The sequence below is a fragment of the Prosopis cineraria genome, unplaced genomic scaffold (genome assembly GCF_029017545.1).
Source record: "Prosopis cineraria cultivar Desert tree isolate PC_DT_omini unplaced genomic scaffold, ASM2901754v1 PC2, whole genome shotgun sequence".
Lineage (NCBI taxonomy): Eukaryota > Viridiplantae > Streptophyta > Magnoliopsida > Fabales > Fabaceae > Prosopis > Prosopis cineraria.
This window is the reverse complement of record NW_026555333.1, coordinates 39888028-39905384: the sequence shown is the minus strand read 5'-3', so window position 1 is coordinate 39905384 and position 17357 is coordinate 39888028. Positions and strand designations below refer to the sequence as shown.

The window sequence follows — 17357 nt, the reverse complement described above, 5'->3', positions numbered from 1 at the left end:
TGGGCCATGGGCGACTATCCCTGGATTGGATATTTCTCCTCTCTGCGTCCTGCCCGTGCTTGTTAAACTTGAATCCAAATTATTGCTGTCTTTGATTCCTTCCCTCTATTTGATAAGGGACTTGAGAACTGGTAGCTGCTTGTCTTACGGGCTGAATATAGTTCACATTTCCTTTTTTCTTTTTTTGGTCATAGTTCTTTCATGAACTACTTTCAGCTTGAGAAGTGGCTATCTTCCCCTCTCGTATGTCTGTGTCGATCCTTTCTCCAATTACCATTAAATCAGCAAAATCAGTGACATGTGTTCCTATCATGTGTTGGTAAAATGGCTTAGGCAATGCACGAATGAAGTACGAGCAAAGTTCGAAATTAACCATTGGAGGTTGCACTTGCGAAGCCACTATTCTCCATCTTTGAGCATATTCTTTGAATGATTCTGATGATTTCTTGGTCATTGCTTTCAATTGTTCTCTGGTCGGAGCAGTATCAAGATTGAACTTGTATTGTCTCATGAAAACATCCACAAGGTCTTTCCATCTTTTAATCTTGGTTTGGTCTAGTTGCATGTACCAAGTCAATGCAGCTCCAGTTAAGCTTTCGGAAAAGAAGTTTATCAGAAACTTCTCATCTTGTGACCATATAGACATCTTTGTGCAATAGGCCCTCGAATGATAAATTGGGTTACTTGTGCCATCATATTTATCGAAGTTTGGCATCTTGAATTTCTTGGGAACATCAATTTCTGGGGTCAAACATAATTCTTTCAAGTCTAAGGAACCCCACGTGTTCAATCCTTGAAGAGCCTTCAATTGATCTTTCATCTCTCCAAGTTCTTCTTTCAACTCCTTCTCTTTATGTAGCACTTGTGGGATTTGAAACATGTAGGCATGATCTTCCCCAGGACCATCCGGTATGTTAAAGGCCCCTATCCCAGAATCTTGTTTCTCTGGCGTGGGTACTTTAGGATCTGATCTTCTGTTTGGCTCAATTGTTCTATTAGCTGCGTTCTCATCTGCTACGGTATTCTGTAGTGGATTATCATCACTCCTTCCTTTTAAAGCCTCTGTTAGCAATTTCATCATGTCACTTATTTCAGCCATTTTAGACTCCACTGCAGACATTCGATCATTTAAGGCTGCTGACTCATTCATGTTTGAATTTTCCATTGCACGACTACGCGATCATGTGTTATATGTACGAGTAGCGGGAATCTGATCAGCCGAGTTTTTCTTTCGAGGCGCAATGGTGGCTTACCTATGTAACATAATAATTAATTTTAATAAGTTTTACCTTTACGTTTGTTTCGTAAGATATCCAGCATTGTGTAGACATAAGGGTTTCACGACACTGACACCCTTTAAATTCCTCCAAAAATTTATTATTTCATAGGGGATTTAAAGTTGACCATTGAATTAGAAGGACATTAGATCCTATTGAAATTCAAGGTTTTAAGAAAATGATGGTAGTACAAATCAATCAACAATTTCACAATCACAAAGCGTCATATGGATCCTCATACAATGGTTCAAATGTTAATACAGATTTAGAACTTTATCATGCTATTGAGTTCTTTTACAATTTCATTGCACAAATGGAAGAATTCAACAATCTCTAATGGAGTTCCTCCAGGGAGAACCATGCCTTCAGCTTGCTTAAATGCTCTTGCAAATTTTAGAATTTTGTCGTTAGCCAAATCAATTATTTGCCTACATTTTAACATCCACTCTTTGGTTTCTTCTGTTTGATTAAGGCAAAGTGATTTTCATGCTTTTAAGACTTCATTTTGTTGATTAAGCCTCTGAACAAAGTTCTATGTTGTCTCAGCTGCACTTCCTCTTACCCTGGTTAGTTCATTCACCTTCCTTTCCAATTGTCTTATGAGCGTATTGATTTCTTGCTGCATCTCCTCGATAGGCCTAATGTCTTGTAATTCCTTCTTCAATGCATCATTTTTCCTGACTATTTTGACAAGTCTTGCTTTAGTACTTTTGAACTTTATTGTCACTAGTTTGCACTTCCCTTTTCAGTTTGGTGTTTTCCTTTTTCAATTTCTTAGTCTCAGGTGTTTCTTCAAGGTTATGCCCTTCTCTTTCCTTTGTTAGCTTCCTCCGTAACTCAATGCATTCATTTTGGTATTTTTCCAATTCTTCCTTATTCTTGGAGTCTGAGCTAGCAAGCTCTTGTAACTCATTTTCCTTCATCTTCAAGCATTCAACCAGTTGCCCATTAATCTCTTTCAAGCCATTGCCTAATAAGGGATTTTGAGGATGGAATAAAGGATTTTCTCCTTGAATCATACTCTTCAACCAAGTAGTGTATTCTAGACTTGAGTTTACTACATGTATCCCTAGCTTAATCTTCCCTTTGTACCCTATCTTTTGCTATACTTCTTTGACATTCTGGTTTGATAACTTTATTCCATCCTTCTTATGTAAAAAGTATAACTCCTACACCTCTTTCTTAGAAGGAACATTTTGCTTATAGGCCAGTTGCCTTAATGCTAAGGAAGGGTTATAGTTGATACACCCTCTGGGTCCCATTAAAGGCACATTCGGAAAGTCACTATAATGGTAAATAACCTCCTCTTTTCACCACCAGTCTAGTTTCCATAAGATGGAACTTTCTTTAAGTTCCAAGAAGGTTCTTTTCCAATCCGTGTAGTTCATTCTGTCAATCACGAATTGACCCTTAAAAGACATGAGTGGATTACTGTCTGAGTAATTCTTCTTTCTGAAAGGAAGCGTCTTTCCATAAAGGTGGCCAAGCATCCATAAATCTAGTAACGCAATACAACAATTGACCTTTCCTTTCCTTTTATTATGACATTGAGTTAAGGTCAAGTACATTTCTACCAAGATTGCTGGTATCGGATTCACGTTATGGTATTCCACCATTTGGAATACACTAATGGCTCCTAAATCAATTATGCCAATTGATGATGGAAACAAGATTATTCCATATATGCACAAGGCAAAGACTCTGCAAAACATAACCCAAGCCTCTTTTTCTGCCAAAACTTTCAGGTGGGCTTCTACATCAAAGCGTGAGATTCCCTATGCTTGTCCTGGGCAAACTATTCGTACTTTTTCCTTAGGGATTTCTAAAATTTTCGCTATCGTACCTTGAGATGGTAAATACCCAGGATAAAGATATACTGTCATATTCTCTTTAAGGGGCATTCTCAAAATTTCTCCATATTCTTCCAAAGTCGGTGCCATTTGGAAGTCTTGAAATGTGAAACACCTTAACGAGGCATCCCAATATTGGCTTAATTCCATTATTGCATCATTATGTATTGTGACTGACAGAAGATCCAAGATATTTCCATATTTCCTTTTAAAATCTTGCATAATCCTCCCTTTGATATGACGGCTCAATTCAATTGAGGTTTCCAGCGGCTCAACTTTTATAGATAATTTGATCCCTTTTCCCTGATATAACTTTCCAGTGTGATTTAGATTTGTACTACCTTCGAGTGCCATTTATCCCTTATGCCAATTTCACAAAGATTTCGGATAACTCACGATTCCTGTTAATCAAAACAAAGGTTAATAATATGCAATTTTCATAATTTTAGCAAGCTATTTGGCTCCCTTTTTTAAAAAAAAAATCCTCCCCTCCAGACACTTATTACATCCTAGGGAGATGGAGTAAACGATTAATCGACAAGAGGCTTAAATCCCCTACATGATTAACGTTGAGAGGTTTAGCCTTATAACCTTATTTTTTTGAAAAAAAAATGATTTTGGTGATAGATATGTAAGGAGAAAATCCCTTCTCTCCTCAATGTGCTTATTGCCTCATAGGGAGAAAGGGACAAATTAGCCTATGTATAGCTAAAACTGATACATGACTAAAGTCCTGACTTTAAAAGCGAAATAAATCAATAATAAGAGAAATTATTTAATTTCCAGTTTTTTTAAAAAAAATTGCGAATATTTTATGATGACATGCTATGACAGTGATGCAATAAAAGATCAATACTCTTATTCTGTGTCCTATTCAGGGAGACTTAAGTTCATAATCGGGTGTTCACTATAATGGTTGGCTACTACCTTTTGTCTAAACGTGTAATTCACGAGTAGATGTATATTCCTAAAAGGCTCCCAAGATGCCTTCACCCGAAGGTGAAGACCTTACTTAATAATTTTAACCCTCCGAGAACATAAGCTCTACAGGGACTAAATTTATTAAGCAAGTAACAGCTTAGGTAAGGTATTCATGGTAACCTCCGAGAGTTCAAAAACTCTACAGGGAAACCATTACTAACCTTTACTAACCTATGGTACTCACAAACCCGGGTATAGGGCCCAAAATATGTATGTGTCAAATTGTGTAAGTGTATAGTGTGTGTTGAGAGCATACAAGCATGTTATCTTATTCTCATATGCTACCCAACCTTTAACTTTTAATCAGATCAAACAGAGAAACAAATATATGTATAAATAAAAGTTATCTATCTTAAGGTTTATTCCGCATGTTATCTACCTTAAAAACATGTTATAAAATAGAAAAGGAAAGAGAAAAGGGGAAAAGCGGAAGAAACAAGAGACACATAAATTTAAAGGGATAATAAAGGTAAACCATATTATATTTTGAGCACAACAGACTTAGAGGCTTGACTCTCTAACGTCCCCAGTGGAGTCACCAACTGTCGCACCCAAAAAAATGCGACGCGAACAGCGCGCGAGCGGAGGTCTCGGCCTTCGCGGCTGGAACTGGATCAAACGAGGAGTCGCCACCAAGATTTTGAGGTAAATCTCGGGAAACCGATTAATGGAGGATAAGAGTGGTCTGCGAAATCAGAGAATAGATTCGGGAGTCGGTTGAGTGTAGGGAAGGTATTAGGCATCCCACAACACCTGTTCATCAGAACGGTTACCTGAAGTTCGTTGTACTTTTTTTTAATATGGTTTTATAATTATTTTAATTATCCCTTTTGTATTCATGTGTTTGATAAAAATGATAAGAATTAAGTGAGAAATGTTTATTTATTTAAGAGGAAGGACGGACTTGACTCAGAATCTGACTCTGAGGCCTACGTACCCTGTGATGGGGATCAAAGTCCACGTAATTCGGGCTTAAAAGTTTGTTGGTGAAAATATTTTTTTTGTATAGAAATTAATTAGAAATAATTCACCATTTTACAATAAAACAATTTCTGAAATTTTAATATATGTGTTTTAAATTGCAAAAGGTAATTTAATTTTAATTATTTTCTTCATTTTTGAATTTCAAATTAAAGAAAAGAAAAAGGTTTAAAATTATTATTATTATTTTTATATTTTATGATTGAGGATTTAATTACAGTACCTGCAAAACCTTATTGGTTTATACAGCAATGCAATTACTCTAAATATCTGTGGAGATTCTGAAATCTCACACGATAAAAGAGTTTGGCCATTTAATTTATTTATTTATATTATTGTGTATATTTTTAAGTGTTAATAATAATTTTTTTAGCATGTAGATACATGTTTTGAAGAATTTTAATCAACATACCTACAAAGTCTTATTAACTTATACGGTAATATGATTATCCTAAATATCTGCGGAGGTTCTAAAATCTCACAAGATAAAGGAATTTAGCAATTTAATTAATTAATTTAATTAATTATATAATATATATATATATATGTATATATATATATATATATATTTTAAAAACTAAATCGTTATATCTGCAGAGTCTTATTAACTCATACGATAATACGATGATCTTAGAAGCCTACGGAGATTCAAAAATCTCACATGATTAAAATGATCGATAAATATGGTTACAATTTAAATACATTAATTTGGTTAATTAAGTTTCTTAAATTGTATATTATATGATTATTTACAAAAATCATTTATTTATTATAAAAATTTGATAATCACTATATCTACGAGAACTTATTATCCTACACGATAATGTGATTAATTTAAGTCCCTAAGAAAATTCTTGTAATCTTACATAGAACTTAAATAAATTATTTAAATTATAAAATGATAGTTAATTTTTATGGTCGGTCATTGAAACCCTTGAGTACTTTATATAAATTGAATCTCTATACCTGCGAAATCTTATTAATTTACACCGTATGAGATTATTTTAAATGCTTGCAGAAATTCTAAAAATCTCACACGACAAGTAAATAATTAGAAAGAAATCTCCTCTTATTCATCTCTTTTTTTTTTATTTAGGTAAGAGTTGCATTCTCTCCCCTCAACCTTTTATAAAATAAGCTCATCATAATAATTAAAATTATACATGTAATCATGATGAAAAGTGCCATACGATATGAGTGTAATAATATTATTGACAAGTGAAGGGCCTTAGGACTAATGGAGATAAAAAAATCATGCCTATACATATTAATATGCCCCTTCATGCTAAAAACATATTTAAAGACCCTGCTTAATAATTGTACTAATTCTTTCATTATTTGAAATGAGATTATACCTAAAATTAAATTAAACTTAGTTATAATAGCAAGCAAAAATTATTATTTATAATCTCAGACTTTTTTTTTCACACTCTTTTTTCATTTAAAAAAATGACAATCACATTCAATCACATTGATTTTCATTTGAAAACTGAAAAATGTGGGACAGATATCTAAACAATGAAATTTATTTATTATTTTTAAAAAAAACAAACTGACACTAAACATGTGCAATTCAAATTCAGAAGCAAGAACCTGTGTGTGTGGCACGTACCAAATCTGTCTCACCACTTCTGTCCTTTTTTTTCTTTTCAGCCTCAGTTCTTCGTTCTCAGCGTTCTCTCTCAATCTTTTCCTTAGAAAACTCTCTCCTTCTTGGCTTAGTCTCCTCTTCCTGTGTAGTGCATCTTTTCCCTTTCAATATCCTGAATCTGTCTCACCGTTTCTTGACCCATAACCTTTAGATTTGTTTTTAGCAATTTCCTTCCCTGATTTCGATCTCTTCCTTTCCTCTCATAGTCTCTATTTTTTATCAGAAAAATTCAACCATCTCAGTGCTCTCTTTCTCTTCTCTTCTCAGTACTGTCTCTTCTTTTTTCCAGCCTCTGTTTTTTTAAACTCCTTCAGTCTCTCTCTCTTTTCTCTTCTCAGTCCCCTTCTGTCTTTTCCTTCTCTGTTTCTCTCTTTCTCTTTTCTTCTCCGCTCTACTCTTTTTTTTTGCTCTGTTTTTATAGCGTTCTTCCCATGCGTGCGTGGCAATGTGTTTTGCCTTTCTATCACTGTGTTTTCATGTGTGCTTGTTGCTCTGTCTCCTTTTGTGTTTTGTGTGCACTTTTTCTGTTTTTTTCATGTACTGTAACATGCATATCCAGCTTTTGCTTCTCTGGCTCTGTTTTTTTTCTTCTGTTGGCAGAAAGTGTATCTGGTTGCTTGCTGCATTTTTCTCTATGAAGCTTTTTCTGCAATCTATGATTTTGTGTTTCTGCTTCTTCTGCATTTTGTGTCTGCTGTCTCTCTCTGCATTACTGTGTTCGTGTGTTCCTTCTGCTCTCTACGTAATGTGCTTAACCGAGTGTCTCAGGTTCTTTCGGCATCTGCAGCTTAGGTTTCTTCATGTGTTCGTGTGTTCTGATGGCCGTGTTTGTGTGTCCAGTTTTTCGCCTGCTCTCCGCTCTCTTTTTCAGAGGTAAAGGTTCGTTCTCTATCTGTTGCATGCATGCATGTTTCGGCTGGTGGCAGTTTGGTTCTCCTTCTGCGTTTCTATGTCTTTTTGTGTGTCTTTGGCTTTCTTCTTCTTTCGTGCACGTCGTCTTCATCTCTTTTGGGCTGTGGCTGTATCTGTTCCTTTAGTTTTTTTTTTTTGTGTGTGATTTCCTATCCCTGTGTGTGTGCTGAAAGTGTGTGTACGTGAGCTGGACAAGGGTTGTGTTTCATCCAGCCTTTTTTTTTTGCTTTTAATAATTTTTTTAGATTAAATTAACACACACACACACATGTATGTATTTTTTTAAATGAAAAAAAAAAGATTTAAGGAGAGAAATTTAACTCTCAAAGGTTAACTCTCAATATTTTTGAGTGATTGGGATAATTTAGAAAGAGATCTTAAAAGATTTAAACAAGATTTTTATTTTTTGAAAATATAATCCTAAAAAAGGATTAAATTTTATTTTTTTATATTTTTTCACTATTTATTATTATTTTATTAAATTAAAAAAAATGCCCGGACAAAATATGGTGTTCACAATCATTCAATTCTAAAATCAATGAATTTGTAATCTGATAAAATAAAAAGTTGGAAAAATTAGTTGCTACTGGCTTAGCTTTTTTTGTCATCTGTTGAAATAAAAAATAGTCATTGTCTAAATCATTATAGTCATTTATCTCCGAAGGTTAATAAACTTTTCAACTGATAAAATAAGTTTGAAAAAATTAATTGTCATTGATGCTAGCTATTACAAAAAGACTTATTAGAAAGCTCTTTGAAATATATTCTATCCATTTGTTTTAATTAATATATCACGACACTTATATATAATATAAAAATATAAACAAGTAAACTTAATAGGTTTGCAAACAAGACTTTAAGTATATAGGTCTAACCTTCTTTTTTTTTTTTGGTTGCCCAACCAGTTTATCAAAGCTTTGCCCTAACTACATTTGGATTCGACTCACGTTGTACACTTAGTTTTGGTGGGTGAGTCTCCCAATGAAAATTTTTTACATACATAAGGCTTGAATTTGAGATCCTATTTAAGTGAAACTGAGTTGCTTATCACTCAGACCAGCTCCTGTTGATTAGGTCTAACCTATTTACTTCAATAGACTTGGTTGTAAATCTAAGCCTAACTTTTTTTCTTTTTTTAAATAGGCTAAGTCAAGACAAAGTCAGAAAAACAAGCTCAACCCAACAAGCTAGTTTGTTAAACTGCCAAAGGTGGCAAGCTCAGTTGAAAAGGCAAGCCCATGATATTAAATGGGTTGGATTAACCTAGCCAACAAAATTGATAGATTAAACAAGCTTGTCAAATTTTTAAAAATAATTTTTTAATTGTTGTCACGTGCTCATGCCGTCTCTTCCCAGTCCTAGCTTGTAAATATTTCTCTCAATTGCTTCATTCACTTCACTTGTCCCATTCAACTCAAAGATCGCTTGCAAGTATTTAAGTTAAGATATATTTTTATTCTTGAATTATTCTTCAAAAAATATTCAGTATTTTAAACCATTTGTTTGGCATGACTAATAGAATTTTTGGTGAAATTTAAATCCCAATTAACATTTTTTAACAGCAACATTGGGATATTTAATATCAAGGACTATTCTATGTTTTAATTATTTTAAAAGCAAAATTGCTACAATAAAAAATTTAGGGCTTTGAGTGTTCTTCAAAAAATAATTTGAAAATAAAAATGCATCTTAATCCTATTTTTTATTGGGAGAATTATTTTAATGTCATGCTCAACATAATTAATTACTATCAATTGAGCTTAAGAAAATAATAATATGTGTTGTCATTCTCCTAAACTTAATTGTAATAGATCTTGGAGTAATTAATTGTGTTGAATGAGACTTGTATATAAATTTTTCTTTTGATATAATTCAAAGGATGTAAAATTTTAAGAATAAAGAGGTGAAGTTATAAAATTTACATACCTTATAATTTTTTTCAAAGTGATCGAGGGGGTGCCTTTTCACATCCTCATTCCATTCCCCCCCCCCGGGCCGGTTGATTTCTACTAAACTTGTGTATCATGTTTGATTTATTTGAAGTCACAAATGTTGTTTCTCAGAGGGAAAAAGTATGATTCATCACTAATCACTTTATAATTCCTTTTCAGTGTCTGTCACAATCACTGGTTCTGATAGACAAAAATTACAAAAATGACTAAAGGAACAACAAAGCTCAAAAGGAAATATTCAATAGCCAACAAGCTTAAAACAACATGTATATTTATTTAAAGCCAATTATAGCCAAATAAAAGCATTAACAGTAGAGTTCATAGTGAGAAGAAAGAAACAGAACATAAGGTTTAGAGAGAAGAGAAGCAGAATCAGAAGGAAGACTGTTCACAAGTTTCTAGATGCCCTTTCCATTGCTCTTTGCAGCTTTTTTTTTTTTTTTTGGTAAAACTCTTTGCAGCTTTTATTTGTCATTCCCATTCTCTGATTTCTACAATGGACTCAAGCCTATTTAATAAGGTTTTAGGCTCATTTTATCTATTAGGCTCATTCATAACATAACCTCTCCCGATAAAATGAATCTTATTCTCAAGGTTCAAGCTTAAAAGAAGAACTTGAAAAGAATTCAAGTACTAACAAAAAGGTGGATCAAAACCATTTTAAGATACCAAAATGTGAAAGACTCATAAAAAAACAATTTAGTATCCAAGAGTAAATAGCTCTATGTGCTATGTTAAAAAAAAAAAAAAACAAATGCTGTAGCACCCATTATAAAAGTTAAACCAATAATATGTCTTGGAAAATCCTCACGGTCCAAGGATGCATGCTTTAACAGGGTGCAAGGAAGCTTCGAAAACCCACTAAGTCACTAACTGTATCCGATCTCCTCTTTGCACTATGATCGAAACGATGCCTAGATGTTTTAAAAGATTATATAATTTTAAAATTAATTATATAATTTTTATAACTTTAAATTTATATATTAGGTTATGTCCTGTAAATAGTAACTTTTATAGATATGGAATTTTCATAAAAAAATTAATAAAAATATAAACATTATATTAAATCAAATTTTATTTTTTTCTTTTTTCGCCAAGAGTTTTAAATCAATATTTCTATAAATTTTAAAAGTGTTTTTTTAAGTTAATCATTCATTAATAATTTTAACCTTCAAAGTTTTAATCATTCATTGATCTATCAAACTACAAGTGTATGATTAAAATAAAATAAATTATAAGATTCAATTTAAAATCGAGAAAAATTATAAAGATTTATAGATTAATATTTTTAATCTTACATCTTCGTTTTGAAATAGAAAATTAGTGAGCTTTTCACTTAACCCATCAATCACACATCACAACATCTCTCGGCCTTCCCTTCTCATCCCACATGAAATCTGAAACCAAACGACAGACCAGATCAAGGAGGAGGTCGGAGATTAGGGACCTGCTCGAGGTTTTGATAGGTATATATATGATTTGATTAATTTGGGCTCCAAACCTACTCGGAGACATCGTTACACAATAAAAAAAAAGATGGGAAAATCACAGATAAGGATCTCTGAAGCATTTTATTTACAAAAAAGAATCGAATGATTCCAAATTTACTCAGCAAGATTAAAATTTAATTAAATTTTAATATTAAATTTTAATATGAAAAAATAAAAATATACTTTATTTTTTAAAAAAATTCCCCCACTCTCATTGGCAGCTAGAGCTCTGATGTCGATGGTCGGATCACCCTGCCAGACCGGGTGCCAGAGCTCTGGCCCGCTGGTGGCCAAAAAAGATTTCAATTCTTGATTTCTATTGCTATCTTATATTTATATAAAAAAAACTTTTAAACTGATGCCACCTGCTTAATTCATTGGTAATGGAGACACGGTCAGCAGACTGTGTAAATTGTGTGGAATCGGGAGCACTTTCAAAATTGGTACAAATTATGGGGATTAAATATTTAATCTTTTATTATTGCCGGCCAAAAATAATATTAAATTTGGAGCAGAGACAAAATTGCAGTCAAAGCAAGGGAATGATCAATAATGCATTGGATGCTTTCCAGTTTCCACCTCCCCACTTTGGAACTGGAAGGTGCTTTTATTCTTTTCAGTTTTCTATGTTTTTACGAAATTTTATTATGTCGTTCTCAATTCTCAGTACACTCTATGTGAGTGGAAATAGCGTAAACTAATAATAATTTACTCTGACTAAAAAATGAACCAAGTCTCAAAAATTTTAATTAATACTAATTTAACACGTATTATATATTAAAAAGAAAAAATTAATCTTCAAATTCCTTGCAGTTTTCTCCAATTTTAAATCAGATGTCTATAATTTATTTTAGAGTTAATGAATATCATAAACCCTAAACTATTGTATGAATAGCATTTTAAAATCTAAACTTTTAAAATGTGCAAAAAAATTCTCTTAACTTTTAAATTTCGAGTGTCTGAAATCTTACCATTAAGTTAGAAAAAACAGCCATTATTTTTAAAAGTCAAAATAAATGTCACATCAGTGTGTGACTGAACCCTACAATTACAGAAAATAATAGCCGTTTTTTTTTTAACTTAATGACAAGGTTTTAGATACTTGAAAATATAAAAGTTAAAAAGAGTTTTCACATATTTTAAGAGTTTATGAACCAAAATTTTTATTGTGCAAAAATGTATGGTTTTTGATACTCATTTACCCCTTATTTTATTTTAATTAAACCTTTGTAGTTTGATCCATTTAATATGATACTCCCGAAAGATAAAATAATTAATGAATCGTTAACCTTTCCAACTTGGACTCGATTGGTTTAGCTCAAATTTCTCAGGACAAAGTTTTCATAGGCCCGTTGGTGTGGGGTTCATTCAAAATAGCCTGTCAAGCTTGACGGAAATTATTGGCACTCATGCAATGATTGTTGGGAGGTCTCTTTATCCCTTTGTCCATTAATATTTCTTATATTTCTCTTTAGAGGGTGGTTGACTTTCAGATCACAGAATCGAGCTCAACAGAGAGAAAGATCGCCCTGCAACAATAGTACAGCATCTAATTCATTGCATATCTGTAGGTCCTCCACAACTTGTAATGCTTACCACTAGTTTTGATTTCTTAGCTCATTCCTTTTCCTTTTCATTGCCAAGTACTCATACTTATATGATGATATTGTTGCAGATTACTATATCTGGACACATGATTCGAAGGAATCGACGGCAAGATAGATCTTATGGCCTCGGTGAAGAATCTTCCCCAAGCTCTTCAAGTGCTTCTAGTTCAACTCCGACATGGAAGTTCGATGTTTTCTTGAGTTTTGCAGGAAAAGACGTTCGCTTGAATTTCACAGATCACTTGCATCATGCTTTCAAAAGAAGTGGCATCAGAGCTTTTAGAGATGATGAAGGACTAGATAGAGGAGAAGTTATTAAACAACAACTCCTTCAAGCAATTGAGGATTCTCTTTGCGCGGTTGTTGTTCTCTCTGAAAATTATGCAAATTCTACATGGTGTTTGGATGAACTTCAAGAGATTCTTGAATGTCGAAAAAAATTTGGTCGACAAGTTTTTCCAGTCTTTTATGATGTAGATCCATCTGATGTAAGACATCAAAGAAAAAGTTTTGGAGAAGCTTTAGCCAAACATGGAAAGAGATTCAGAAAAAGCAAAGACAAGGTTGAGAAATGGAGGTATGCCTTATCACAAGTTAGCTACTTGTCAGGCTGGGACTCCAGGGGTCGGTAAGTTTTTTCTTTTTTCCTTTTTGAAATAATGTATATGTAATGCAATGAACCCAAAAGTTACATCTAAAATTGAAGATTGGTCTCAAGTCTATGTAAATGTTAAAACCCCAGCTCAATCCAAAATTAACATTGATTATAATATTCTTGTCATTATCAGCATCAGTATCAATATTTATTATATAAAAAAGCTGTTTTCTTTGTTTTAGTGAAAAATACTTTTGTCAACAGTCATATTTTCTTATTGTTTCTAAATTTTGCTGTGACTATAATTCATATTTTATTTTTTGGTGAAGGACTATAATTCATATGCTCATGCAAGCTTTTTTTTTTTTTTTCATTAGGCATGAAACAGAAGTTATCCAAAAAGTTGTTGAAGCAGTACGGAACAATTTATGTTCTAAATTGCCATCTTATCATGATAATTTAGTTGGAATTGACTCGAGGATGGTTGAGATAAATTCACTACTAGAGATAGAGGTGGACGATGTTCGTTTTGTAGGGATCTGGGGTATGGGCGGTATTGGCAAGACAACTCTTGCTAGAGTTGTTTTTGAAAGAATCTTTGGCCAATTTGAAATGTTTTGCTTCCTTGCTAATGTCAGGGAAATTTCAGAAAGAAAAGGCCTAGATAGTCTGAAAAGTGAACTGCTTTTACATCTCAGCACAAGGGAAAACATACGTGGGAAGCATTCTTGTATGTTCACTCATCTAGGAAACCATTTTCGGAATAAAAAGCTTCTCCTTGTCCTCGATGATGTAAACCATGCAAGTCAATTAGAGAATTTGGCCGAAAGTCCAAAGTGGTTCGGTGCAGGTAGTAGAGTAATTATAACAACTAGAGATTCGCACTTGTTGAAATCACACGGAGTGCATGGAATATACGAGGTCAAAACCATGGGAAAAGATGAATCTCTTCAACTCTTTTCCAGGAAGGCATTCAAGAAAAATCATCCTGAAGATGATTATTTTGTCTTGTCTAAATTTGTGGTTGAATATACAACAGGTCTTCCTTTAGCACTTAATGTTTTGGGTTCTTTTCTTTGTGGAAGAAGTCTCCTTGAGTGGGAAGAAACTTTAGAGAGGATGAAACAAATTCCAAATGATGATATCTTTCAAATTCTAAAAGTAAGTTATAATGGATTAAATGATGAGGAAAAGACAATATTCTTAGATATTGCTTGTTTCTTCAACGGATGGAAAAGAAATGAAGTAACCCAAATTTTGAAAAGTTGTGATCTTCATCCGACAATTGGAATAAATATTTTGATTGAAAGAGCCCTATTGATTGAAAAGAAAATATTGAATGGAGAAACCATTTTAGAGGTGCATGATTTATTTCAAGAATTAGCTAGGAGTATTGTTTTTCAAGAATCTCCTGGTCAGGTTCATGGACGAAGCAGGTTGTGGAACCTAGAAGACGTCAGTGAAGTGTTGAAAAATGATGAGGTGGGTACCTTATTTCTAAACGCTCATATGTTATTGTAATAATTCTAATGCCTTTGGTCCGCTTTGCTTTGAAACCATTGTTCATGTTTTTCTTCTTGTAATTAACATTTTTCCAGGGATCTGGAGCAATACAAGCTATTGCTTTGCCTTATAACCTAGATGGAGAAATAGAAGTACATCAGGAAGCCTTCTCAAAGATGTGTAATCTCAGGTTACTCATCATATCAAGTGAATTGAAATTTCCCCGTGGTCTAAAATGCTTTTCTAGTGCATTAAAGGTCATTCGATGGAGGTCATATCCTCTAGAAACTCTTCCAATTGGAAATCAGATGGACAAACTTGTTGACATTCAAATACCTTTTAGTAAAATAAAACTTTGGAATGGCATGCAGGTGAGACACTTCATGCCCCATTGTTTTCTTACATATCTGTGTTGATATTGATTCAATTGTTGTGAGAACTAATTCTCCTACATTTTGATTCATTTGATCAGCTTATGAAGACGTTGAAGTTTATTGATCTAAGCAATTCCAAAGATTTGGTTGAAACCCCAGATTTCTCAGAAATTCCAATTTAGAAAAATTAATTCTGGAAGGGTGCTCATCTCTTGTTGCAGTTCATCATTCACTTGGAGAGTTGAAAAAGCTTGTTGAATTGAACTTGTCGTGTTGCATAAGTCTTGAAATCCTTCCGAAAAAATTGGAAATGAACTCCTTGATAGAGTTAGATCTTTACTGGTGTCGTAAACTTTCAGTGCTTCCAGAGTTCGGGGAATGCATGAAAAAACTGTCAGTGCTTGATGCCAGGAAGACTTCTATAACCAGACTTCCAGAATCATTTAGATTCTTGACTGGTCTTGGAGATTTGAATTTGAGGGGCTGCAGATATCTTGTTCTTCAAATGTCTGGCTTTAATCTAACATCATTAACTGGGTTAGACTTGAGCCACTGTGGCATTAATGAGGGATCAATTCCTGAAGATTTAGGTGGTTTGTCATCATTAATCACTCTACGTCTGGAAGGAAATGGTTTTGCCAATTTACCCACTGGTTGCTTCTCTAATCTTTTTCAACTACTTCACCTTTATTTGAATAACTGCAAAAGGCTCAAGTCTCTACCAAAGCTGCCACCAAGGTTAATGCACTTATATGCAACCGGTTGTGCGTCAATGGAACCTCTATCATATGATGCAATGTGGAATCTAGTTTCATCACTTGATCATGAGGTATGTTGATCACTATGATCTATATATCGATTAATTTATGTATCATTTTCTTTTCACTAAATACATATAACGTGATCACTTCCTTTGTTTTAGTATCGCCTTCAAACTAACTATGAGAAGAGAGTGGTTCAGCCCATTCAGGTTTGTTGGTCTCTGTCTCAGTAACTTGTTCTCACTTTTGCTGTACCTATACTGTTCATGAAAGTTCAATGGTCTTGCAGTCAGCATACGTACCTGAGGTAGATTTTCTCGCAACAATTCCGAGATTTGAAATACCATCATGGTTTCCAAACCAAGTTCCTATTTCTACGTCTGAGGGCGCTGCGGAATATGTATTCGTGGTGGACATACCTCCCAATTTTCGTGCAAGTAAATGGTCTGGACTTGCTGTGTGCTTGGAAATAAGAGCCATTGGGATGACCTTTGATAAACTTGTCATTTCTTGGAGTTGTAGAGCTCCTCAAGATTATTATATTTGCAAAGAGTGGGCAAATGATATTTCACTTGACTTTGCATGGCGGCCTCGTCTCTTCATAATGCTTTTGGATTTCAATGATAAAACATGTTGACGACACTTGAGAGGAAATAACAATTGCCTTCACATCAAACTTAACGTGAACTGTGAATATTCTAAGCTCCTACAGTTGAGATGTGGATGGCGAGCGCTTTGTGAAGAAGAGATGGAAAACACCACAAATGATTTTCAACAAGTCATTAGCTGAAGGAGGGGTTGGTTCTTCTACGAGCTATTTATCCTCATATACATTATCAACTTATTTCTTGACTTGAAGAAATATTAATATTTATTGTATGTGCTACCTTATCTTCTCTTTTGAAACGCAATTTTAATTAATCTTTCTCTACTCATGTCTACAATGTAATTACAGTCTGAGAGATGCTTCTTATTTTCATTTTTTATTTTTATTAGTCATAATTTATTTATTCCATTCTTTAGCTATTTGATTTGCAGTTAAAACTATGTGACACCCCACTACAAATTCAATAGCAGACAATGATTTCAAAATTAAACCAGATCGGATGGTCTAACTTGTTGGATCACCAGCTAGTCTTTGTTTCGGCACGGTTTGAACCACAAAACTGTTTTAGCTTTTAAATTGGATTGGGTTGCTCTGAACTAATGGTTAGATCGAGAACCATTAAAAAATTGTGATTCGGAGCAATTTTATGAAAATCAAATGGATCAATTTTTTTTCACTTTGTTTCAATTTTAACCCTAAAAAAAACCTCCTTCACTTTTCAAACACTCTAAGAAGGTGAAAATGAATTTTGTTTGTGCATTTTGTTCTAATTTTAAACATATATCAAAATAATACTTTTGTTTTCACTTTTTTTGG

General features: G+C 33.5%; 2 protein-coding genes across 2 annotated transcripts; both read left to right on the top strand.

Moving 5' to 3' along the window:
• The first annotated feature begins 12431 nt into the window (after positions 1–12431).
• LOC129301634 (disease resistance protein RUN1-like) lies at positions 12432–16949 on the top strand. Its single transcript, XM_054940204.1, has 7 exons — positions 12432–12661; positions 12770–13329; positions 13674–14778; positions 14895–15170; positions 15272–16002; positions 16096–16143; positions 16224–16949. Exons 2-5 carry the CDS (start codon positions 12788–12790, stop codon positions 15353–15355), a joined length of 2007 nt encoding a protein of 668 aa, XP_054796179.1. The 5' UTR covers positions 12432–12661; positions 12770–12787; the 3' UTR covers positions 15356–16002; positions 16096–16143; positions 16224–16949.
• On the top strand, positions 15484–16571 carry LOC129302751 (TMV resistance protein N-like). The gene is made up of 3 exons (XM_054941638.1): positions 15484–16002; positions 16096–16143; positions 16224–16571. Exons 1-3 carry the CDS (start codon positions 15484–15486, stop codon positions 16569–16571), a joined length of 915 nt encoding a protein of 304 aa, XP_054797613.1.
• Positions 16950–17357: the final 408 nt, after the last annotated feature.